A 24,043-nucleotide genomic window follows, 5' to 3' on the forward strand; every position below is an offset into this window, starting at 1 on the left:
TCAGCCTGAAACATGTCTCTGCATTTTATTTTAGGGAAACATAAATCTGGTCACGAAACATCTTTGGAGAGCAGAGTAAGTAAGAAACACACAGAACAGATCTGAGGAACAAGTCTGGGGCCACGGCCACGTTCGAGGGGGCGGAGCTCACACGAAATTTTCTTCTTCCTGGAAAAGCAAGGTTAACTCGAGCTGTGCAGCCCAGATGGCCGTGAGATTTACAGCCGCCTAAGGAGGAGCAGAACCCTTTCAAGGGCTGAGTTACGATGACTTCTAGGTATCGATTACACGAGAGCAGCGGCCCCGCAGCCAGCAGAGTCAGGGAATGAGCAGGAGCGGGGAGATGGTGGTGGTCATCGCCTTTATGTAGTTTTCAAAGTCACTTCCGAAGAAAAGGATGAGGTAATAGTTGAATATACCAGCGAGGGACATGAGGAACAGGAACAGGATGATGCGTTTCCCGAATATGTAGCCTGGGGTGCTGCAAAAGAAGGGGAAAGAAAACTGGAGATGCAGCACAAATGGCACCAACTTCACAAAAAATGCGAAAGTGTAGACACGTGGGGTTTAAATTACAGCTCCTTTTACTCAGCAATGCTCCATTTACCCATTTACTGCACATGAAGGGTGGAAGTGTCTTAGCTATTATCAGTCATTGAACATATTTCAACAGCCACCACCGCCAGGGCTCTGCCGTACCCGTCCCCCCGCACTCTCCAATCTCCGCACTCCAGCTCCTTGACGGCCTGAGGGTGGCGGGGTCTGTTGGTCACCAGACACTCTGACTGGGAATTAGGATCCCCCCTCTGCCGCCCCTGTTGAGGAGCGCAAGGCCCGCGCTGGCCGGGTGTATAATGCGGAGTTAGAAGTGACACTTTAGATGAGCCCATAAAGCTGGTGGAATCTAAACGGTGCTTCAGCACCTGAGGGTTCGATCTGTGGCCCTGGGGCTGCCTGGGAATAGCTCCCGTCCACATCCCTGAGAGCTGGCACCCAGCAATGGAAGACAGGCCCCTGCATTTTTGAGTGGAGGGAGAGAGACTTTTTAAATACATTTATATCCTTCTCTGAAAGGCTCTGAATCCATAGCTGCTTAGGCAGATCAGCAGCTGGGGTCAGGAGGCGTTTCTCCCGTGAGACATGACCACCTACCTGCACGCAGAGGCTGCCCTGCTCCTACCTTTCCTCTGCAGAACCCTCCGCTGGCTACTGGCCGGCCCCGTCTGAACGGCACTGAAATCCCCGTCAAATGACTTGTTCAGGCTGTTAGGAGACCCCAGCAAGGGCATCCTTTGGCAAATCGGGACTGCACAATGAGAACAGCCAACTAAACTAAACAGGTGCGTTAATGCTGCTGAATCCTATTTCTTATTATAACCAGAGAGAGCAGAATTTGGCAACCACAGGTTTAATGTAGAAATCTTATCTATTTGAAAGGCACCCCCAAATGTTCCTAATGCAACGCATGATTTTCCTATAGCAAGAGCCGGAAAGTCACTCAGCAGTTAAGTGTCGAGCTCCCTGCTACTCAAAGCGTGGTCCGTGGACCAGCAGCAGCAGCATCTGCCGGGAACTTGTTAGACGTGGAAAATCTCAGGTCCCTCTCGGACCTAGTGAATCAAAATCTGTATTTTGACGAGCTCCCCATGGGCCACAGTCAAGTCTGAAAAGCACCTGCTACCTGACACTGCCCTGCTCCGTGGCCAGCTTTGTCTTTCTCTCCTTGGCTTCATGATCACGGTCACATTCATGAAATAAGGCATTCTATCTCCTTATTGGGGGAATAATTGGTCCCCAAAGAAAATGTTATGGGCTGAATTGTGTCCCCCCCAAAATTCATATGTGGAAGTCCTAACCCCCAGTACTTCCAAATGGGACTGTACTCAGAGACAGGGTCTTTAAAGAGGTAATCAAGGTAAAATGAGGTCACACGAGTGGACCCTAATCTAATCTGACTGGTGTTTTATAAGAAGAGGTGATTAGGACTCAGACACACTCAGAGAGAAGACCATGGGAGAAGGCGGCCGTCTGCAAACCAAGGACAGAGGCCTCAGAGAAACCACCCCTGCCAACACCTTGACCTTGGACTTCTAGCCTCTAGGTCTGTGGGAAAATACATTTCTGCTATTTAAGCCAGCAGTCCCCAACCCCCAGGCCACGGCCCAGTACCGGTCGATGGCCTATTAGGAAACACATCACCGCCTGAGCCCCACACCACCCTCCCCCACCCACCACACCTCACCCCAACGCAAACCTGGTCCATGGAAAAATCGTCTTCCATGAAACCGGTCCCTGGTGCCAAAAAGGTTGGGGACCACTGATTTAAGCCGCCTACTCTGTGGTACTGTGTCACGGCCGCCCGAGCAGACCAGCACTGAGAGTCACCTGTTCGTGCTGGTGAAGGAAGTGAAAAGAAAATGAAGGCGTCCAAGGAAGGGATATTTTTTAGCCAGAAAACAGAAGATTCAGATAAATTAAATTGTGAAAAGTCAAATATTGTGGCAGCTCAGATTTGTCACAGGAATGAGGCCACCATATGCTCATTATGGAAACAAGAAAAAGTGATTTGCGAAGCTGTTTTACACTCAAGATAAACCGTGGTGAAAAATGAAATGGCGGTGCCTTCTGATGAAAGACCGGTGCTCTTGGATCTAGGGAGGGTTTTTCAAAGGTCCCCAGGCATGTGGCCCCCCGGGAGACAGGACTGTGGTTCTCTAACTCTGCCTGGGCAATGCACAGGCTGTGGAAGGCAAGAATGCAGTCTCGGACTGCCTCCCCCCCAGGGCTGTGAACTGGGCCCCCAGGCTGGGCCCTTCCATAGATGCATCTTTAAGTCTCTCGAGCTTGGAGAAGGGGCCATAGCCCCAGGAGGTGGGCATGGCATGTGCTGACGGAGACCTGCCCCAGGCTCAGACAGAGCCACCAAGAACCTGAAATGAGGCAGAAGGAAAAGCCGGGGGGCCTAGACCGTGCACACAGGATCATTAGCCCTTGAACCCTCAAGACATCTCTTCTATTGTTTCTAAAAGTTGATACATAACTCTCTCTAACTGGGTGGGGAAGGTCAGAATGAAATTATGAAGCATCTGTTGGGGCCAGGGGTTTTATACCCATGACTTCATTTAATTCTCACAGCCACTCTGTGAGGGCGTTATTAACCTATTTTCTAGCAGGGGAAACTGAGAGCAGAGAGGTCGCGATTTGCCTAAGGTCGCACGGTCAGGAAGAGACAGTGAGAATTCGGACCTGCCTGTGAGAGGCTGGAGTCCTGCTCGCTGCACCACGCTGACTTCCCCAGGTCTCCTTCACACTCTGAGACTAGGAGTGGGTTGTTAGTTTTGAAACAACTGCACCCTCCACAGGCAGCACGGAACTTACAGGAACGCATAAAAGTGGCATTAGGCTACTCAATGCCCGTCTCGAATGTGCCAGAACGTCTAGGATGCGGCGCTGCAGTGTGGAAGCTGGTGCACCCACACACCCGCAGACCTGAGTCCCGGCCCCCCTCGACCCCCTGCGTCCCCACCCCGCCCCTCCAGTTCTTCACGTGCACAGAATATGAGGCAGGAACAGAAAACATTAAAGTCCCTTCTGGTTTTAAAATGCTGTTCTTCTCAACAGGAAAATGTCACTTTAAACCTGGTGACTTCTAAAGGAAATAAAAATCGTTAGTTCTGTGAGGGCAGGATGTTGTCTTCTCTGTTCACCCACGTGTCTCCAATAAATTAGAGCCTCCACAAATACTCGTCAAATGAATGAATCATTCTCAGAAAAGAGGCATGAATAGCCTTCAGTGATTCCCGAACTCCAGCGTGCATAAGAATCACCTCAAGAATGTGTTAAAATGCAGATTCCTGGGCCTCCCCGGCAGAGATTCTGACTCCAGATGTCCAGGTGGGGCCCAGGAATCTGTATTTCTAATAATCACCCAGACGACTCTAATACAGTTGTTTTGGCAGGGGAGATACGCTCAGGAATGTCTTACCTACCCCCTGGACCACGAATGACACCGGAACTGCTGAAGTGGTCAAGGCCAAAGCAACTTCAAGGAAGGAGCAAAAGAGGATCCGGAGCCACCAGAGACATTTAGTGGAGAAAGATCTCATTGAGCAGTATCCTTTTCAGTTAGTGAGGTCAAGGACAAAAGCAGGTCCCAAAGGCATTGGCTGTCTACAGAGTCCAGGTGTGACACAGCCCAGGGACAGAGGGGGTACCTAGAGAGGAGGTGGGCCCCCAACTGAAGAGGGTATTATCTAGTGGTTTCTAGAAGGCGGAATTGAAAATCCCCTTGCACTTAACCGAGAGCCCCTCAGGCTTGCGTCTGTTAGGCTGTATTTTGGTCTCAGGCTTAGACATTTCTTCCAGTATCTGCCATTTCTACTGGGGACAACTGCTCAGAACTCTGTGTTAGAAAGGATTCTGAGCCCAAGTTTGGTCTCAGCAAGAAAAAGCACCACGATTCATCAGCGATGCCTACCACGGCTACAGGGGAGGTGACGAGGGTCTAGAACCCACACAGTGGGCTAAAGGGCTGGTGGGATCTTCCTATTATCATCTAATGAAGGAGACCAGCGAGGGACTTAAGCGGTCAGGCCATTTACATTCCAATGACATCCAAAGAAATCTAATATTTCTAAGAGTTCTTCGAAGTCTATATTCTTTTGTTTATTTCTGCCACCTCTGTTCATTCCCTAACAGGGATTAGTTAGTAAAACCTTTACAATTCAAAGGGCCGGTGGGTAGGTGGACAACTTGTGTCGTGCTCCGCAGACTGTCTCAGAATTAAAGCCACTGCAGGACCCCCAGCAAGTGGTGACAGCTGAAGAGAAGAGAAGTGACTGAGCCGATCCCTGGGACTCTGGGGGAGGACGATGGGGCCACACAGGGAGCCAGCCCAAGACCGAAGACCCTCTTATTTCATTGCTAGACATTCCTCCCCCTCACCCGGGGAAAGACACAATGGAGGTTTTCCAGGGTAAAAGAGAATAAAGAGTATCATTTAGGCCAGTGTTGATGAGAATAAGAGAGGTAATGGAATGGTGGTTTTAGAGCATAAATAAGAACGTCACTGGGGAGGAATGAAGAAAGAGACGGCAAGGGACAGAATTGCCGTAAGAACAGTCATTCTTTTCCCAGCCGCAGCCCAGCTCACGATCTGAGCCCCGCAAGTCCTTGAGCTTCGCATGCTCCCAGCTTCCCCAGATGTATCACTCTCACCCACCTACCTCCCCAGGATGTCACTGCCTTTGTCCCAATTAGAGAGCCCATTAGCCACCAGAGAGGGGTGCTATTGTTAAAGACAGGCACAGGGGGCAGCAGCCTCCCAGAACGCAGCCCTGGCGTGGAGCCCCACTCTCGCCAGGAACTCCCGTCTCTCAGGAGCTGGTGGCGTCCTGTGACTCAGGCACCTCCTCTGTACTGCCATCCTTTATTTTGCTAAAATCCAGATTTCCCAAACCAGGTGTCAGGACAGGACAGGGCTGCTCCAGAGCTTTCTGTCTGGCAATATCTATAAACAAGGCAATCAGTGGCAGCTCCGTTCAGTCCCACGGTCTCACGGCGGCATCTCATTTTCTCAACATTCCTGCTGAGGGGCCCTGGAGGATCTGTTACTCCAGAGAACTTACCGCAAGGTGCAAGCTTTAGGTCTCATTTCTCTAGACAAACAATGAAATGTTTGACTCACAGGAGGCCTGGGAAGCCAGTCAGAAAGTCACTCCAGCCCCAGACTCTGTGGGGTGGGAGTAGACAGTGTGGAGTTGCAAGGAGTGTGCAGCAGCCTTTGAAAGTCAACACCATATGGAGGAATTTTTTTTTTTTTTTTTTAGAAAGGATCTCGTTCTGTCTCCCGGGCTAGTGCAGTGGTGTCATCATAGCTCACTGCAACCTCAGACTCATAGGCTCAAGTGATCCTCCTGCCTCAGCCTCCCGAGTAGCTGGGACTACAGGTTCACGCCACCACGCCCAGCTAATTTTTTCTATTTTTGGTAGAGACCGGGGTCTCACTCTTGCTCAGGCTGGTCTCAAACTCCTGACCTCAAGCACTCCTCTTGCTGTGGCCTTTCAGAGTGCTAGGATTACAGGCATGAGCCACTGAGCCCGGCCAAAGAATCTTTCAATGAGGAAACTAGGCAAGTCCGCCAGCTGTATTTTCAGAGCCCTGAAAGTTGGGGGAGATAAGGAGAATTCCTAATCAGCCTCCCCCTCCCACCCAAGGTGCTCCTACAGAGCTATAAATGCCAGTCAGAATATTTTTTTTGAATTATCACATTTCCTGCTCAAAAGCGTGAATCACCCCATGGTCATTCAATAGTCCCAGTTACCTACCTCTGAGTTCTCTCTCCCAGGTAGCCGACAAAATACTTTTGCCTCACAAGCAAGTACATCAGTCCAGCAAAGGCGGCAGGAACTAAGTGGAGAAGTGAAAACACCTGTGTTAGTTTCACAGACACCAAACTATGCTATGTTAGCACAATATTAATACAGTTGGTATGCAAGCAACATTGGCCACACAATCTAGCAGAGGACACAAGTTCTGATGGTTGAGGCTGACATGCACTTCAGAGAAGAGTCCTAGGGCTGGAAGAAACCTGGGAACTTTAATAATAGTAATATTACCTTATAGCAGCATCATGGCAGAGTTTAGAAAGTATTTGCTTATCCGTCATCTAATGTGAATGCTTTCAACATAACCAGTACCAACAGTTCTACTTCTGGATGTGGAAATGTGGGCTCAGGTGATCAAAGGGGGGCTTGTATAAGGCTGGCAGCTGGTAAGGGGGGACAGGACATGAACCCTAACCCCAGCTCTGCTGATGGTTCACTCGAGGCACATCCTTCACCCCCGAGCCTGCAGCACAGTGTTCAACCTTTCCTGAGCCCAAGTGCTACTGTTTAGCAAAGGTCTCTAGGGAAGAAGAGTCCCTTTGCATTCTAGGTCTTGGGAAACCACCAGGAGCAATGCCCCAGGAACCCCATGGAGTCCAGGATGTTTGAGCTAAGAGTTAGAAAACGCAGCTCCCCTGGGAATAGTGCATCTAGATAGGTACTTAATTTGTTCTGCATCTGGACAAAGGGCTGACAGTTTTCCTACCACCAGAAATTAGTGTGGGGTGAAATAGGACTATAGATATAAAAAGCAGTTTGAAAACTTCCAAGCATTTTCAAATACCACATTAACTGCCATTGGCAGAATACTTTACACCTGCCAGGCACCGCTCCTGGCATTTTGGGAACTTAGGTCTGCAGTCCTCCCAGCTACCTGGTAAGGAGCATGTGACTGTCACCATTTGACAGATCAGGAAATGTAGGCTCAGGCCAAAAGGTCTATGAGGACAGCTGTCTTTTCCTAGAACATTTCCGTGCCTGATGTAGTGTCTAGCACATAGGCACTTTCAAAAAACCATTGGTCAAATGAATGAAAAAAGTCAGGCCAGTGGAGAGGTGGATATTAAACCAGGTCTTTCTGATTTCAAAACTTTATTACCACCACCGTCAATAATGACATTTATTGACCTCCCATTGTTAGGTTGAACCACATGAAAGTGCCATGTTTGTGGGTTATAAACTGTTGGATATTGGCCGTTTCATTTGGCTCAATCTGATATATGCCAAGCCCTGTGTCAGGGACTAAATGCACATTATCTCCCTTAAGCGTCATAGGAACTCTGCTGGGAACTCAAATAGACCGTGGTCCTGTTTGACAATGAGGAAACTGAGGCTTAGAAAAGCTGAGCATGGCCAGGGGTCACACACCAGCAATGAGCATCCTTGGATTTGCCTCCGATCTGTCACTCCCCAAAGCCCATTTCTTTCCACAACTCCACCGCCTTCCAAGATACCATTGTCATGTGGCAGATAAGAAAACTGCAACACAATAGAAACCGCTTCTGAGGTTCATCCTATTCTCTGAAATCACAAAATTGTCACAATGCTCAATTTGCCCTGGACAAAGTTTTTTGTATGTTGTTCCACATGAATGATTCTGCTCCAAGGTACTGGCCCATTTCTCTTCAGACAGGAATTAAATCCAACATGAGCTAATAGCGATCACGGGTGGAAAGTGGCCACACTCACTGCCCCTGTGCAGGGAGTGGCTCCCGTGGGGACCTGGGCTGCTGGGGACACAGAAGGGTACAAATCCAGGCTCTAGAATTCTGACATTCGAGCAGGCCACTCATCCCTCCAGGGCTGGGGCTCCTGCTCTGTAAAGTGAAGGATTTGGGCTAGAATGATCTCGGGGTTCCTTTCAGCTAAAAAAATTCCAGAATCGACTACATTCATAAGAAATTGCAATTATCAACCAGAGTTTACTGATGTTTTTGTTCCCTGGCAATGCCAAAGCTTATTTTGACAAGAATATGCATTTTCAGGGCTCAGAAACACCTTCAAACTCCTTTTGTGTTCATCTGGCTAGAGCAACTCTGCATTCATCTAGATCAAATACCGTCTAAAACATAAAAGGAATCATAACTCCTTGTAGAAGCATAGTTTGACTTGATTTTTCAAGTAATGCCAGACATGTTTCTTATTTAACTCGGGATAGAAAATGGAACGTAAGTGGTGAGCTTCCTGACAGCCTTCTAAGCCCAGAAGGAGGCCACATGGCGTCCTGGGAGTGGTTTCCGCCGCCTGCCTCCCCTCGGCTCTCCGTCACTGCGCCTCATTCTTCTCCTTCCTGGCGCTTCTCACTCCTGGCCATGAAGTCGCCATTCATGGACCTTCCTGTGGTCCACCTGGTATGTGCTTCACCACCCTCTCTGTTTTACTTATCCCTGTATATCCAGGCACCGGGCTTGGCATAGAGTAGTTGCTCAGTGTACATTTATTATATGAATGAATAGAGTAAAAAGATACTTGCAAAACATTCAGAATTTAGAGTCAAAAGACCAGGGCTCCCATCTTGCCTCTGTTACTCACCAGCTGGGTAACCTTGAAGGAGCCCCGTACAGGGGGAAATAAGATCCACTCTATCTACTTTTCTAGAGTAGGGAGAAAAGGGTAAGGATGAAATAGTTTACCATAGATTGCTTGTGGCCTTGCCATGCTTGCCCTGCTGAGCCACAGAAACTGTCCAGTTCATGCCAGGCCTGGCCAAGCCTGTCGGGTGCTAAATCCCAAAAGGGGACCAAAAAGTGTGACTCTGGTTTCCATTTAATTTTAAATCAACTCTGGGAGTTTATCTGTCCTTCCTACTTGCTGGATTCAGGACTGTGGGCTGCTGATAACCCGGGGGAGGCTGGGGACCTGCAAGCCAGCCTGTGGCCCTGTGGACGCATGCCGAAGGAGGGCCACCACGCTGGAAGCTTATTAGCAGAAGAGCCAGTGACAGCAGGTCCCAGAATATCCCTCAGGCGCTCTCATTTATAATGCCCTTGTATCTGAGCTAACACTGCTTAAGGATTCTGAGTCACATTTAGCCTTAAACCACCCTTGTCAGCACAGCGGCTCTCAACCAGCCACCAGGGAGCAAGCATTAGCAGTGCATCATCACACCCGCTCTGCTGCTCTGCTGGGCACAGAGCTCGCCTGAAACACCCTCCCCAGGGTCTCACCTCTCCACGGCTTCACAGATGCGAGCTGGAGGTCAGGCAAAGTCTTTTCAACAAAAAGCCTGCCCTTTGAACCTCCTTCAGATGCACATTATAGGAGAATGTATAAAGGGAAGTCCGCGTTACCTTGGCTGCAAAGTAGCCCCGCAGTCCAGAGCACGGCGAGGAAAGTGGGGTACGCATCTACACAGTTCTGGCTGTGGAATAAATAAACAAGGAGGAAAGCAATCAGAGAACACGTTACTGCAATGTGGTCTGAAAATTACCTGAAACCCCAGGTAACAGTCACCATCGCGCACGAGGCTCAAATCCCATTCATAGTTCTACTTAGATCTGCCCTCTAAGACGTGGCCGTCAGCCACCACGTCGGAAACAGACAATAGCAGAAAGCAAACACGTGTGCAGAATCCATTAGCTCTGTTCCTACAGTAAGCATAACGGAGACTCGGTTTCTTGATGTGTTCGCTTTGGCAGGGTTCCTGCTCCTGGCTGTGCTGATGCGCTTCTTGAGATTGAAGAGTGCGATGCAGACAGAGGGTGTGGCCACGGTCGGGGTGGGGTGGCAGCGGAGAAGAGCCCAACTAAGGAAACCTTTGCATCAGACACACAAATCGGCCCAGGTCTGCAGGCCAGGCTGAGGGGAGAAAGGTCATCTTCAAGCATTAAAGAAACCAAGGTTAATTCAGAAAAGCGGATGCTCAGAAAGTCGGCTTGCGGATGGCACCATAGCTGCGTGCAGAGCACAGTTCTCAGTCCCCGGGGAGTTCTCGCCCCGCGCCAGGCACCGCGCTGATGTTTTACACCCATCGTTGCCTTTAAACTCACCGTATTTCTGTGAGTACACCTGATGACTGAGTTTCCTCTTGCTACTGTAACAAGTGGCCACAACTTTGTGGCTTAAAACAACACAAATTTATCATCTATCTCATGGTTCTCGGAGGTCAGAAGTCCAAAATGGGTCTGAATGTGCTCAGGTCAGTATAGGATCAGTACTGCACTCCTTCTGCAGGCTCGAGGGGAGGATCCGCGTCCTTTCTTCTCCAGCTTCTAGAGGTCACCTGCATTCCCTGGCACAGGACCTCCTTCCAACCTCAAAATCAGCGGAAGCTGATCAAGTCCTTTTTTCTTTGTTTAGACTAGTCAAGTGCAGAAGTGAGAAGAGGGGAGAGTAGGACAGGGAGTTTGACCCGTGACTGACATGAACTCACTACCTTCGGGCCATATCTTCCTTATTTGGAATCACTCTGACATCTCCCCTTCTGCCTCCTTCGTCCACATTTAAAGACATTTGTGATTCCACTGGGTCCCGCCCAGGTAACCCAGGATAACCTGTTTATTTTCAGATTCACTGGTTAGCAACCCGAATTCCCCCTTGCTGTATTTACAGGTGCTGGGATTAGGATGTGGGGGTGTTTGGGGGTGGGATTATGCTGCCCACTACAAATACTCTCAGCTTCATGAGAAACGGAGGCTTGGAGAAGCTGAATAGCTTGCCCAGGGTCACCCAGCCAGGGAGTGGCGAAGCCAGGATTCACCCCCTGGTCAGTGTGTCTCCAAAGCCAGTCTGTTAACTCTTCAACTATACTAACTTAAATCGGGGTGTCTTCTTGAGTTTACAGCCCAGGGCAGCACAATGTATGTGCCCATCCATGGAACAACAACATAATGCGACTTGGGAGGCATAAAAGGGGAAGGACAATGCAACCCAGTGGAAAGCGCACCTGGCTAGGATTGTGTCCTGTCCTGACTTTAACCAGCTGTTTATCACTGGCAAAGCAATGTCTCTGGACTCAGTTTCCTTATCTGTAAAGCTAAGAGACTGGTAAGACTCTGAGCTCCATTTGGGCTCTAAGAGTCGATGGCTAATGCAGCAGTGCTCGAGATGTGTCCCCTGGACCAGCAAATGCTCATGCCCACCTCACACCTATGAAATTAAAAACTGTGGGGATGGGGCCCAGAAATCCGTGTCTTACTGAGCCCTCCAGGTGACTCTGATTCACGCTGACATTTGAGAACCACTGGTTTAATGTGATTTGAACTATATGGGTAAAAGCCATTTTCAAACTGCTTGTTCAAATTGCTAGGGTCTCATGCCTCAGTGGTACCACTGTGACCTCTGGGATGGCCAGCCCTTGCTCTTTTCCCTACAGAAGACCCAGAGAGGACCTTCATGCCCCTCTGATGGGCAAAAGATCCTTTAGGAGAGAAGTCTGTGAATGTAATTGGTGAGAAACCTGTGTCTCCTATCCTGGGATACAGGCACAACAAGAACCAGGCACAGGACAGAAAGAGCAGACCCCCTGCTGACCTTGCTAAGTGCTCTGGGTCCCCCAAATTTTCAGTGGTCAACTGCACACAGTAAGACCTCCAAAGAGCAGGAGGCCCTTACGAATTCCCATTTGGGGTGAAGTACTTAGTGAATAAACCAGGCCCAAAGTTACAACTGCAGCAGCTGCCAAGCACCTGCATCACGTCTGTGCTTAAACATTCCTAGAGGCCCAAAGCTGCAGCCTCAGGGCTGAGAAAGTGATTCATCTTCCAGTTCAAGAAAACTAGAGGAAAAAATCCTTTTTTAGTAATCAAATAACATTCTCTGCCTGATAGGACAGAATATCTGATGCCATCATTATTAATACTGAAGATTTCTCCTGCTCCACCCAGATTCTCATGTTTCTGGGTTTTTGTTTGTTTGTTTGTTTTTAAGTAGTGATTTTATCTGAGTAATGCAAAAGGAAAGAAAGTCCTTAATTGTTCAAGGGACTTGCTCATTAGAGACAACTCTCCAGCGATTTGACATTGAATCAGTCATTCAATCATTCTCGCCTATTATTTTAAGCCACCTTGGTTTCTAATAAAACATGGTCTGTCTGGAGTTGAATTATACTCTCCCACCTGTAAGAGAATGGGCTCTTCCTCTGGATTTCCAGGATATTCCCAGAGCCCTGTCCCTCACTCTGGCACAAGCCAGTCCCTCTCAAGATCAAGGACTTCAGCACAACTACCACCCAACGCTGCAAACACATGTGTCTCTCCTTAAGGGAGTGCTCCCACTGGGCTGAATCCAAGTGGCTTTGGCCAGTGACAGCTGCCTCCTGCCGTGGAGCCTAAAGGCCACTTGTGTGGTCTTTAAAGTTCGCACAGCCTGGGTCCAGTGCCAGGACTGCCACTTACTGGCTGTGTAAATGTGGGTGCATTTCCTAGCCTCACGGAGCCTCACTCTGCTCATCTATAAGAGGTGAATGGCGACAGTAGTAATTACCTCCCTAGACTGCTGTGAGAATAAAGCGAAATAAAGCCCTGCCCGGCTCACACTAAGCATTCAATAAACAACGGCTATGATTGTTCCCATGTCTTCCTTCTTAATCCCCAGTGAAAAAATGTCTTTTCCACTGACAAATTATTATTATCCTGGATTTTCCTTTGAGGAGTTTTGTGCCATTTTTTCTGCAAAACAGAACTGACAAACCAACCCATTTGAACGCTCATTTCTTTAGGTCTAAATAGGAGCTGCTCAGCAGATGTTGCAGCAATTCACTGTGCTGCCTTCAGTTGCGTGCACTGCACTATCCGTGTTTTTGTGGAGAAAAGGACTCGTTGCTATTTTCCCTTTCGTTTTTCTTTAGTACCTCTGGTAATAAAACATGAGAACACTTTAGTGCTCTGTTAATTAGTTTGGATTAATTTAAAATAAGTAAATATCATTAATAACAGTTACTACTAGTATCAATACTATTCAATAGGATCATTGGAAACCTACTGCCTTCAAATAAATTTACACGTCTGCGCTGCTGGCAGTTGAGTCTAGAGTGGACACCAAGAGGTGCAGGGGAGAAGCAACATTAGGGTGGCATTTCCAAAATGTGTTTTGTGAAACACTAAACACTTGGTATACTCTGCAAAAAAAAGGGGGGTGGGTGGGTTTGTAGTTAAGTAAGATACCCCCCTCTTGGAGAAACAAGATGCAGAGGGCACCTTGGTACATTAAAGGTTCTCAAAAGTCTGGCTAACAAGAACTTACTCTTTCTTGTCACACCTGTTCATACCCCATGAACTTGTAACCCACGGAACACATTTTAAGAAATTACACATCTCCAGAGACTCATCTCCTCTCTGCAACCTGTGCTTACCTGCACTCCCAAGGGAGGAGATGAGGATTTTTCTCCAAAAACCAAACTTAGACCAAGGCTGCTCTAGCTGTGCTCATCAGCTGGGAAACAGGGCACGGAACTACACATTGTACACGTGAACAGAAAATCAAGGTCCAATTCCTTTTAGCTCTCAAACCCTGACTCAGCACTGCCCTCAGGAGAGATGGGTGGGGGACAGATCATTAATCAAGGTCAAGTCTGAGCTGATGGTCACCAGTGGGGAGGTCGGTTCATCAACTGCCCCAGAATCTTGAGCCATCTCTAGCAGTCAGCAGTCACAATTACACTGAAAAATATGCATCAGGCTTTTCAGTCCACCAGCACCATTTGTCCTTTATGCTATTTTTCCTTTATAGCCATGGTCACTAAACATTTGTGCCCCCACATCCTATAAACCAAAAGTTTTGATCATGCATCCCTATGACAGGTATATTTATGAATAAATTCTAAACATATACTACTGTCAATATGTAAATTAAAAATAAGTAAAGCTTCATTTCTTATTTTTTAGATAGCAAGATTAAATTCCCACTCTTTTCTTCCTGCACCTCCGTGGGTCATCTTGCAACCCTTTTGGGTGTTTTTGGAAGCCCCAGGAGGAGCTACCACTGGGGACGACTTTCTGCTGGAATAACACACAGCCCCTTCCAGTAGTTTCCTGGCAGAGGCAGGCAGATGGGCTGCCCCCGGCTTTTGCCAGCACACAGTCGCCTGCTGCATTGATCTTTGGCCACTTCTTACAACCCAGACAGGCACATATATGTTGTTGGGCCAGGGAGGAAGTGGTCTTTGTAACAGAACCACAGCAGTCTCTGAGTAACTGTGTCTTACAGAAAATGTTCCTCCCTGCCCTCCCCATTCCCACCTCTCCACCGCTCTCTGTCCCCTCCCTCTTTCCACTTCTTCCCCTCTTGTGGAGGCTAAGTGGTAAAGACAGGTGGGTTTTGAGAGCCGGGCTGTGGCATCTACACTGAGAGGATGCCCAGGCAGCAACAATCACCCTCCACTCTCCTCTCGTGCCTTCTTCCCTCTGGAACCCCACGAGATTGCAGAACTTCCAAACCACCCACCCAAGCCCAAAGGACACAGCACAACCACCAGGCAAAGGGGGCTTCTGCCATTTGGAGGCCGGCCACCAAAGAGGCCAGGTGTGAGAGCAATGGCTTCTCAGAAGTGGAGCTGTTTCATTCCTGGGCGGAAGGGGCAGAAACTAGATGGCCTAGCCAGTTCCATTTCTTCTTTATTGCTGGCAAAATGGAAACTTCTAACCAGGTATGGTGAAAGTCCACTGTAGCTTCTCCAAAATGGGTGAGCTGAGGAGTCCACAGGAACACGATGTAACAGGTGAGAATGTGTCTTCCAGACAGAGGAAGTTTCTCTTTCCAAACTGGCGGCCCAGTAGTGACATTTTCTTTGGCTTCTGTTTAGGGAAAGGTTTTGACCTTGCCTCTATGGAAGATACTGTCTTGCATTTCATGCACCTGGATGTGTGTGTGGGGGGTGGGGAGGGGTCTTGCATCTCCCCCTGCAAATGGTGCAAAGAGGTTGATGGCAATTGACATATTTTCTCTACCCTCCTTCAAGAGGGTCTAAAATGTCTTAAATCACATCTTTAAACTTCTTACATTGATTCTGAGAATTAATACACCAAAGTCCAGATGTCAAAATAGAAACCTTCCTCTAAGTAGTTCAGCAAAGGATTTCCTTGAGATCAGACAAAACCCTGGACTGGGGGGGGGCGGGGCTTGCCAGGAGGGGGGAGCCCAGAGCAGGTGGGAGGACGATACTGGGAGCCAGAGGTCTGGGGTGCCCACTGCAGTGGCACTGTGAGCTCTCGGGAACAGCCAGGAAAGGCAAAGGGTCCAGAGAGCTCGCGGGGCCGGGCAGCCAGCCTGCGCCAACCCTGCCAATGTGTCACGAGTAGTCCAGACAGTGTACACAGCAACTCAGGAGCCGAGGAAGCAAAGGGGCAGGGAGAAAAACAGCAATGGCAAAGGCCCCCCTCCAGTCCCCCGACGATCTACACCTAACTGAGAAAATTAAAAATACCTAGGTGAGGTAGAGGACTGAACAGAAAGTATGTGAGTGAGGCTGGCCTGTCCAGTCCAGATCCCTTGACGTCAGTTTCATTCACAGGTGGCCAGTGATGCCCCTGAACAAGACCCCCTCCCAGCTGCCAGGGGCCAGGCCCTCCTGGCCCTTCAGTGTGAATCCTCCTCCCTGAGTTTGCTTGTCTCGCTGGGGACATCAAAGGCCCCTCCGGGCTGGAACTGAAGGCCAGCTCCCCTGCGGGCTCCCCAGCATCAAGCCTGGCTGGGTGAGCAGCCTCCAGCCCAGGCGCAGAGGAGCCGGCCCGCACGCCCACACTCGGATGGACCCCTAGGTTGAAATACATGCTGCATAAAGGAGAAATGAGCATTGAGCAACATCCATTCAGATTTGCATCCCAAATAGACTGCACCGTCTTCCCCGAGCTGCTCGGGTGTTTCAGACAGCTTTTTTATTCCAAGTAAAGACTGAGAGCGGGGAACACACTTGTGTAACGTCCCCACTCTTTCTGCTCTTGTTCTGGTTGCTCAAGGAGACCCGGCGTTAGGAAATGCGCTGGCGTCACCTCCAGACTTCCGCGGGGGCAGGCGAGGGACGGGGGACGGGGACGGGTGAGTTCAAGGCTGTCGCTCGCGTGTCCCGCCTGTTGCTCCCGAAGCCCGCAGGGACGTCACGGCTGGTGTTCACGGTGGCACCTATGGTCTCACCCCACAGGAAATGGGTCACCTCCTCTGACCAAATGACGCGCTCAGATGCTTCTGGAGCCGTGTTGATCAGCCCTTCCCCACCCGCGGTACACTGGCGGGTACTACGACGGCGACGGGTGTCCGCAGAGCCCCCCGGGCCCAGACAGACCCGTGGCTTCAAGGGTGGCTTCACTCCTTGAAGAGGCCCCATGCCCACGCCCCTACTCTGTTAACCAGCAGCACCAGAGTTTGGACTCACTTGGCGGTGTAGACCCGCTCGAAGGCCAGTGTTCCGGTCCTCTGGAAGCTCCGCCCGTTCTGGGTCTTGCTCTCGTGCTCCACCTTGTGGGCAAAGAACGCTGCGGGAGGAAAAGGTTGGGGTCTGGGTCATAACCTGCAGGTGCAGGAACCTACTATCTCACGGTTTTACCAGAATGCTAAATGTCTGCCCGACTCGACCTCGGAACAGCCCTAAATGTCCCCCATCAACCGTCCTTTAGCAAAAACGCTCCCGGCAGCTGCTGTCTACCGGTCGCTGTGTTTGGTGTCGGGGAGGCAGTGGTGAGCAAGGCCCGGCCCCCACCACCAAGGAGCCCACAGGCTAAAGAAACAGACAAACGGGTGAAGCAGAAATTACACCGCAGAGCGACTCCTGCCAGGACGCGATGGAGTGAGTACACGGTGCTGTCAAGGTCAAAGGAGGCAGCTAATTCAGGGTTTGGGTCACAGAAAGATTCCCACAAGAAATGACCCCCCAGATAAAACCTGAGGAACAAGTAGGAGTTAGCCAAGCAGATGAGGGCGCAGGGACAACAGGGGAGATGGTGCTGCTCAAGTGGCAGGGACGGTGTGCAGGTCCAGCTTGGGGCTTGGGTGGGACCACGCAGAACCCCAGATGAGGCCAAAGAGGTAGGTGGTGACTTGTTATTTTAATGACATGTGTCTGTTGTCACTTGCCACCTGCCAGACACTTAGTTTGCCTCCAAGAACAAAACAGATGAGGAGCCTTGGCCCTGGGAGTGGGTGTTCTGGCGAGGACGGCAGAGGAGAAGACAGACCACACTTGGTAAACAAAGTACATAAATTGAAATTATACAGTGTGTTGAGCTATGGACAGAAGAAAACATAGAGCGTGGTAAGGGGCCGTTTGAAGTGCTCGAGAGGGTGGCAAAGACAGCCTCGATAAGAAAGCAATGACTGAGCCAGCGCTTGAAGAAGGTGATTGTTGAGAAGTGCCCTTGGGAGTAGCAGTTTGTGACCCCGAGAGCCATATGAAGAACTTCGGAACTTAGTTCCCTCTGAGAGCAAAAGCAGTTATTGACCGGTTTAAGCAGAGGAATGGCATAATCAGAAAGCCACTCTGTCTCTAGTGTGCCGGGTGCTTAGCAGGTCAGAACCAGGATCAGGGGACAAGATAGCAGCTTCGGTGGGATGTATTATATGAGCTGAGGAGACAGAGTGTGGCGGGTGCAACTAGAGATTGGATGATTATTCCTTTATTCCTTTCTCAAGAGTGAAAAGGGGATACATGTGATTGTCAGAAATCCAACCACAGGGTTCCTTTGCATCAGCTTCCTATTAGCCTCCTCAAAAAGACATGAAAAGGGTGCCTTATCAATTGTGTATATGAATAAAATCCTCCCATGTTTTTCTTGTTGGCAAAAATACGTTCCTTCTGTAGGAACGTGCATATTGTGAGCATGTCTCCAGGGCTGGCTTGTGCAGAAGCGGGATCTGCCACATTCCGGGCACTAGGGCGGGCACAGGGCACACATCCCCTTACTGGCTCTGCACCCACTCTGCGCAGGGGCTGGTACTGTCCCCACTCTGCAGAAGAGGACCCTGCAGGTCAGGGAGGGGAAGTAGCTTTCTTACAGTCACCTCGCCTCTGGGGAGCGAGGAAGCTGGGAATTAAAATTCAGCCGGGCATATGAGGACGTATTCCTCTTGCTGTCACCTTGAAGCCTCCTGAAGGATTCCATCAGCCACACAGGGTTTAGGACGTGTGTCCATTGTGAATGTCTCTTCTTACCACAGAGCAAGACAGAAAATTCTGATCATTTTTTCCAGAGCCCAGGACGGCATCCTCTGCCTCTGAACATTGAACTGGGCTCGCACAGTCGGCCCCCGTGTCTGCCGTTCTGCATGAGTGGAGTCGGCCAGTTGAGGATCAAAAATATTCAAAAACCATTTCTGTCTATACTGAACATGCACAGATTTTGCTCTTGCCCTTATTCCCTAAATGATATGCTATAACAACTATTTACATAGCGTTTATATTGTACTAGGTTTTATAAGTAATCTAGAGACGATTTAAAATACATGGGAGGATGTGTGTAGGTTACATGCAAATTCTATGCCATTTTATGTCAGGGACTTGAGCATCTGCGGGATTTGGTATCCTCAGGGCTTCCCCGTGGACACAGAGGGACGAGGGATGACTGTACTAAGTCAGAGGTTATTTCTGCCACCAGCAGCATGACCTGGCTGTGCTTCTCTGCACCTGCCTCTGTTCTTCCCCTTCCCAGGGCCAAGCCCCTCCCTGGATCTGAATCCTGTCCTGCCACTCTCTGCAAGTCTTCGTTTCATTGCCGCTTCTCCCACTTCTGGAAACTTCAGTCTCTTCCTTTTCTTCTTTACCCTAGAAACACCCACAGATCTTTCCTGCCCTTAAAACAAAGTGAAAGGGATAAAGAGAAAGAGAGAGAGAGAAAGAGAGACGGCTGCAGCCACTGGGAACCTGCCGCATGCCGGGCACTGCTGGCCACTTGACCCATGTCATCTCACGCAAGACAGTCAGCAGCCACGTATGGATGTCCTTAATAACTCCACTTCTCAGTTGAGGAAACTGAGGGCCAGAGAAGTTAAATAAGTTTCTCAAAGTCACACAAAAAGATCTTGAGATTTTAGTTAACTACAAAGTCAATATGATCAGCAGTATGACACAAGTCCTCAGAAGAGTATATAGATTATTTTAATGGAATTGGTGTCTGGAACTTAGGAACACTTTCCCTGCACAGAAAACACTCATCTGCATTTTAAAAGGAACAGGGGAAGAGGAGAGGTGATCCAGTGGCAAGGGACTATGGAAACCAGTCATAAGAGAAACGATATGTTGAAGAAGGGACATTACAGCTGACGCTGTAAACACAGAAGTAGCAGGCACAGTCTAAGCTTTTCCAGAGAACTGGACTAGGACCACCGGATAGAAGGAATAAGGCGGCAGGCTTTAGCTCAACATGAGAAAGAACTTCTTTAGTAGTGAGTGCTTGAATGAATGAATTCAAGGCAATATACATGGTGCAAGTGTCTGCTCTCTGGAGTCAGAAGTTTAGGTTTGAAACCCAGTTACACCACTCGTGATTCTGGGACTTCCAACCAATGTTCTAACCTCCCCACTCCTCGCTTTGTTTATCTGTAAAATGGGAATAAATAATAATATATATCTCTTAGCGTGCAAGAAGTAAATGAGATGATACTATGCACGGCAGGAACCCCTGTGCTGATGCGAAGTGAGCTCTTGCCCAGTGGATAAAGCCAGCCCGGCGGGCTGTGAGCTCCCCGTCACTGGAGGGTGGGGTGGGAGATGCGGGGGGTGCTGGAAAGAAGATTCCTGCCTTGGGGGAGCTTCCCAAGTCTGTTTCCAGAGCCCATCAAAGCCCAGGTTGCACCACGAGGTCTTCCAGTCTGGCGCCCGTGAGGGTCCTTGCGAGCGTGTGTGTTGGGGTGAGAAGAGCAGGGATGGCAGCTCTGCTTCCCTCCTTAGCACAAGGCTCACAAACCCTGGTGACTGCAGGCCCATCGCGTCTCTCTTCTTGCCATCCCAGTAAGAAGAGACTTGGAGAAGCTCGTCTCTCCCGGAGGAGAGAGGCTGACACTAACACCTGCCACCTTCCTCCTCTGCTGTGGCTCTGCCGGCCTCCCCTCAGCTCCTGTCTCCTCCCACTCTCATTCGTGTGGTTTCCTGTGCAAATCACTTTCTCCAAATGCGGTATGTGTTTGAAGCTTCGTCCACCTCAGACGGAGAGGATGGAGGCTCTCTGCCTGCTATTCACAGGAAATGTATTTGTTTATACCCCTGCGGAACCAGGCTTTGAAAGCCCTGGCCCAGTTTTCTTAAAACAATGTATTTTAAACTGGTGTTCTGTTTTTCCAAATTTGCATTCTGCTGGCTCAGGCTGGAAGAGGGCCACAGGGTCAAAGATCCTGATGACAAACGAGTGTTCGAAAGGCAGAGAAGGAAGTTGTACCAGGCAGGCTGCTCTGCCCCGGAACATCAGACTCACAGAGTGTCCCAAGAGCGAGACCCCCGTCGCGGACGCGTGTGGAACTGTACCTCATTGTCTCGGGACACAGTGTGCAGTGCCTGGTAACAACATGGAAATATTGTTCAAAACTAACAGGAAGGGTTCAGAATGGCATTTTGAGGTGTGAGTGGGAAGAAAGGCACCGTTTTTGCATATTTTTGTGAACTCTGTAAGGTAGGTCTGTGGTTGCAACACTGAGGTTAATTAGAATTGCAAATAGACAGGCATTTGGATCCCTGTGATTGCCTAAAAACTCACAGCTAAAAACAAATAGGGTATTATCTCTCTTTCCAACTCTTTCCAACGTTTGCTCCTCCTGCCCCGACAGGCACATTTAACAGTTACAAGAAGGCCTCATAGGTGATCTGGACATCACCTGGGAAGTTCAGGTCTCTCTCTAAGAAGACAGCATGGCCTATCCTAAGCCACCAAGGGGTACGCAAGGGGCTCTTCTGTTGCTTCAAAGGAGCAGCAGAAACTCCCTTCCCCAAGCACAAGCATGAGTGAGACAGCCCTGTACAAAGTCACTCTGACCACACATTGCCCCAGCGAGCTCACAGGGGGCTGGGGAGGGACAGAGGCAGTGATGTGTGGGCCATGCTGTCGGCTCTGCCACACACCCCAGTCATCTGTCTGCCCAAAGTGACAAAGTCTCCTGCCCAAAAAAGTAGCTCCCTGGGGGTCCATACTTGTCTCTCCCGGACCAGGAAGCCTCTGTCACACGCGCCACTCCTGGAGCTGTGCTAGTGCAGCCACGGCGTCCTTTCACCAGTGATCTGTGAAAGGTCTAGATCTTCAGATCGTGGTTGTCAAGACTCAGACATCTTTAATCCCACCTCCTCTCCCCACTTGTGCCACAGGAGAAGACTTAGTCCTGTCCGCCAAAAATAATTGGAAACCTTACCATCCCTCTCTAGCCTGGTCGGGGTGTGCTAGACCACCGTGGAAAAGCCCAGGGTTTGCTGGACAGACCAGGGCCAGCTGCCTGGGGCATCTCAGGAGAGGTGAAGGGACTCTGTCCTCACAACAGAGAGCCCTGGAGCTGCCCAGCCCGGCTCTGAACTGAGAGGGAGCCAGGGGAGAGGGCACAAGGTCCCCTGTCCACCAATGTCATTCAGTTCTATTGAGCAGAATGGGGGCAAGAGCCAGAGGGGTCACTCTACCCACCCACCCATGCTCCTGCCTTGGCAGGGACTGGAGGGGTCACTTCAGGTCACCTTTCCTTTCCTTGAAGGCAGGAACCGTAGCTGTCGTGTACACCTTTATATCCCCATGCACCCAGGGCCCTGCCCCGCACGGAGCAGGCTCTCGTAGGTGTATGCGTTGAATGAAGGAATCTCTTGCCAATTTGCAGAGCAAGGGAGCTCTGCTTAAAATAAAACCGTTTGAAGAAATGACAGCTTAAAGAAGCCATTTGTTCCCTCTCTGAGCTGCAACTCTCTTGCGTGTGATCCGGTATAAAAATGTTTGGGTCAGAAGCCTGCAAAGTGTTGTTCCCTGTAACAGTCATACTTGGAGCGTGCAAAGGTGGCCTCTCTGGTGCAGAAGGCCCAGGGGAAGCCCGGTGCTGTGCCCAGAAGGCTAAATCACCAGCATCTGTCCACACACAAGATGAGGGAAAATATCAGAACATCCCAAAGTGATTAAATACTCAAAGTGCCAAAGCGTGACAGTGTCAATGTTCAGTAATTACCACTAAGCTATAGCAGCTGCCATCAATAATTCTCCTTTTTTTCCTATCTTAATACACTATAAAATGCAAAGCCACTGGAGGTACTTATAAAAACAGTGTGAGACAGTCCTAACTGAGAATTTGAAGGAGACAGTTCTGCAAAGTTCTTCTGCCTTTTGCAGATCTGGGTACCCTGCTTGCTGTTGAAACTGAGAGCAGGGGTAATGGAGACACAAACCCCTAAAAAGAAAATTTTCTGCTCTCTCTCTCTCTCTCTCTGTAAGTATATATGCATAGGAAAAATTGTACATTGGTAAAATTATTCCAAAAATTATACATTGCTAGAGAAAAAGAAGATATTGCAAAAAACATGTTTCTTCAAAGGAAAGAAAAAAGCAATATAGAGGAAAACTAAGGTGATTTCCCTCCAAACCTCCCAAATTCACTTTCCCTTTCTAGGCTCATTACCTCCCACTCCTTCCCTGGCCACATTAATTCACAGTCAAAATGCTGATCGTGGCCGGCGCGGTGGCTCCTACCTGCAATGCCAGCACTTTGCAAGGCCGAGGCAGGAGGGATCGCTTGAGGCCAGGGGTTTGAGATCGGCCTTGGCAATATAGCAAGAACCCACCTCTACAAAAAATAAAAAAATTAGCTAGTGTGGTGGCCCATGCCTGTAGTCCCAGCTACTCAGGGGGCTGAGGCAGGAGGATCGCTTTAGCCAGGAGTTCAAGGCTGCAGTGAGCTGTGACCGCCCCACTGCACTCCACCCTGGGTGACAGAGTAAGAGCCTGCCTCTAAAAATAAAAGTAATAAATAATAAAATAATAACTGAAAAATGCTGATTGCAGACACTTCGTTTGAGAGTTTTTGCAAAAGCCTTCAAACTGCTGCCCTGGTTCTGCAAATGGGACAAGCTGTCCCCACCAATGGGAAAGAAAGACCGGGAGGAAGAAAAGCCCAGATTCACACAGAAATACACACACCTCTACAGGTTCAAATAAAAAGAAACAACTAGAGACAAGGCAAAAAGTGTGCGTGTCCGTATGCACACAGACACACGCACACACACCCCTAAGCCTGACCTCCAAATAGTCATCAAACAAAATCTACCCTCTGTTGCTTCCGAGCGAGGGGCTTCCCTTACCATTCTGGACCACGCTGATGAGGGTGACGATGGCCAGCAGAACAACATTGCCCACGGCTTCCCGATCCATGTTGGCTTCAGGCTCTCCAGAGAGGACTGCCCCGGCTCCGGCACCGCGACCTGCCCTGAGCAGGAAGGGGAAGTGATCTGTCTTTCTTCATTAGAATGTCCACAGCTCCCCAGCACAACTGCCTGGTGCCGCCTTCTTCTTCTTTTTTTTAAATAGCCACAGGGTGCCCTGTCTGTGAATCTGCGTGACCTGCGGGAGAAGCAGGGCTGGGGGGAGGAGCGGGCAGGGACGGCACACTCCCCGGCCGGCCTTGTCACGGAAGGCTGCCCTGACAGTCTCCAGAATGAATCCTGGACCCGAGACCCCGACCAGCACCAACCCAGGGCAGGGACCAGAGAATCTGGGAGCCGCCGTCATCTCCGACAAGAGCAAAGAGAAAGAAGGGACAGAAAAATGAAAGTTTTTTTTACTTA

The 24,043-nt window shown here is 49.6% G+C and overlaps 1 protein-coding gene across 1 annotated transcript; it reads right to left on the reverse strand.

The window, feature by feature from the left end:
• Positions 1-23,744, reverse strand: LOC123648964 (arachidonate 5-lipoxygenase activating protein). The gene is made up of 5 exons (XM_045566897.1): positions 23,561-23,744; positions 16,694-16,793; positions 9,678-9,748; positions 6,328-6,409; positions 1-481 (listed from the first exon to the last, which is right to left on the reverse strand). The coding sequence occupies exons 1-5, from the start codon at positions 23,628-23,630 to the stop codon at positions 319-321; spliced, it is 486 nt and encodes a 161-aa protein (XP_045422853.1). The 5' UTR covers positions 23,631-23,744; the 3' UTR covers positions 1-318.
• Positions 23,745-24,043: the final 299 nt, after the last annotated feature.

This window comes from Lemur catta, chromosome 13 (genome assembly GCF_020740605.2).
Source record: "Lemur catta isolate mLemCat1 chromosome 13, mLemCat1.pri, whole genome shotgun sequence".
Taxonomy (NCBI): domain Eukaryota; kingdom Metazoa; phylum Chordata; class Mammalia; order Primates; family Lemuridae; genus Lemur; species Lemur catta.

Bases quoted from the DNA above. Each gene is read 5' to 3' on its own strand.
- LOC123648964 (XM_045566897.1), bottom strand. From the start codon at position 23,630: ATGGATCGGGAAGCCGTGGGCAATGTTGTTCTGCTGGCCATCGTCACC. The intron at 16,794-23,560 runs GTAAGGGAAGCC...TTCCTCCCGCAG, and splicing joins CATCAGCGTGGTCCAGAATG to CGTTCTTTGCCCACAAGGTG. The intron at 482-6,327 runs GTAGGTAACTGG...CTTCTTTTGCAG, and splicing joins CTGGGAGAGAGAACTCAGAG to CACCCCAGGCTACATATTCG.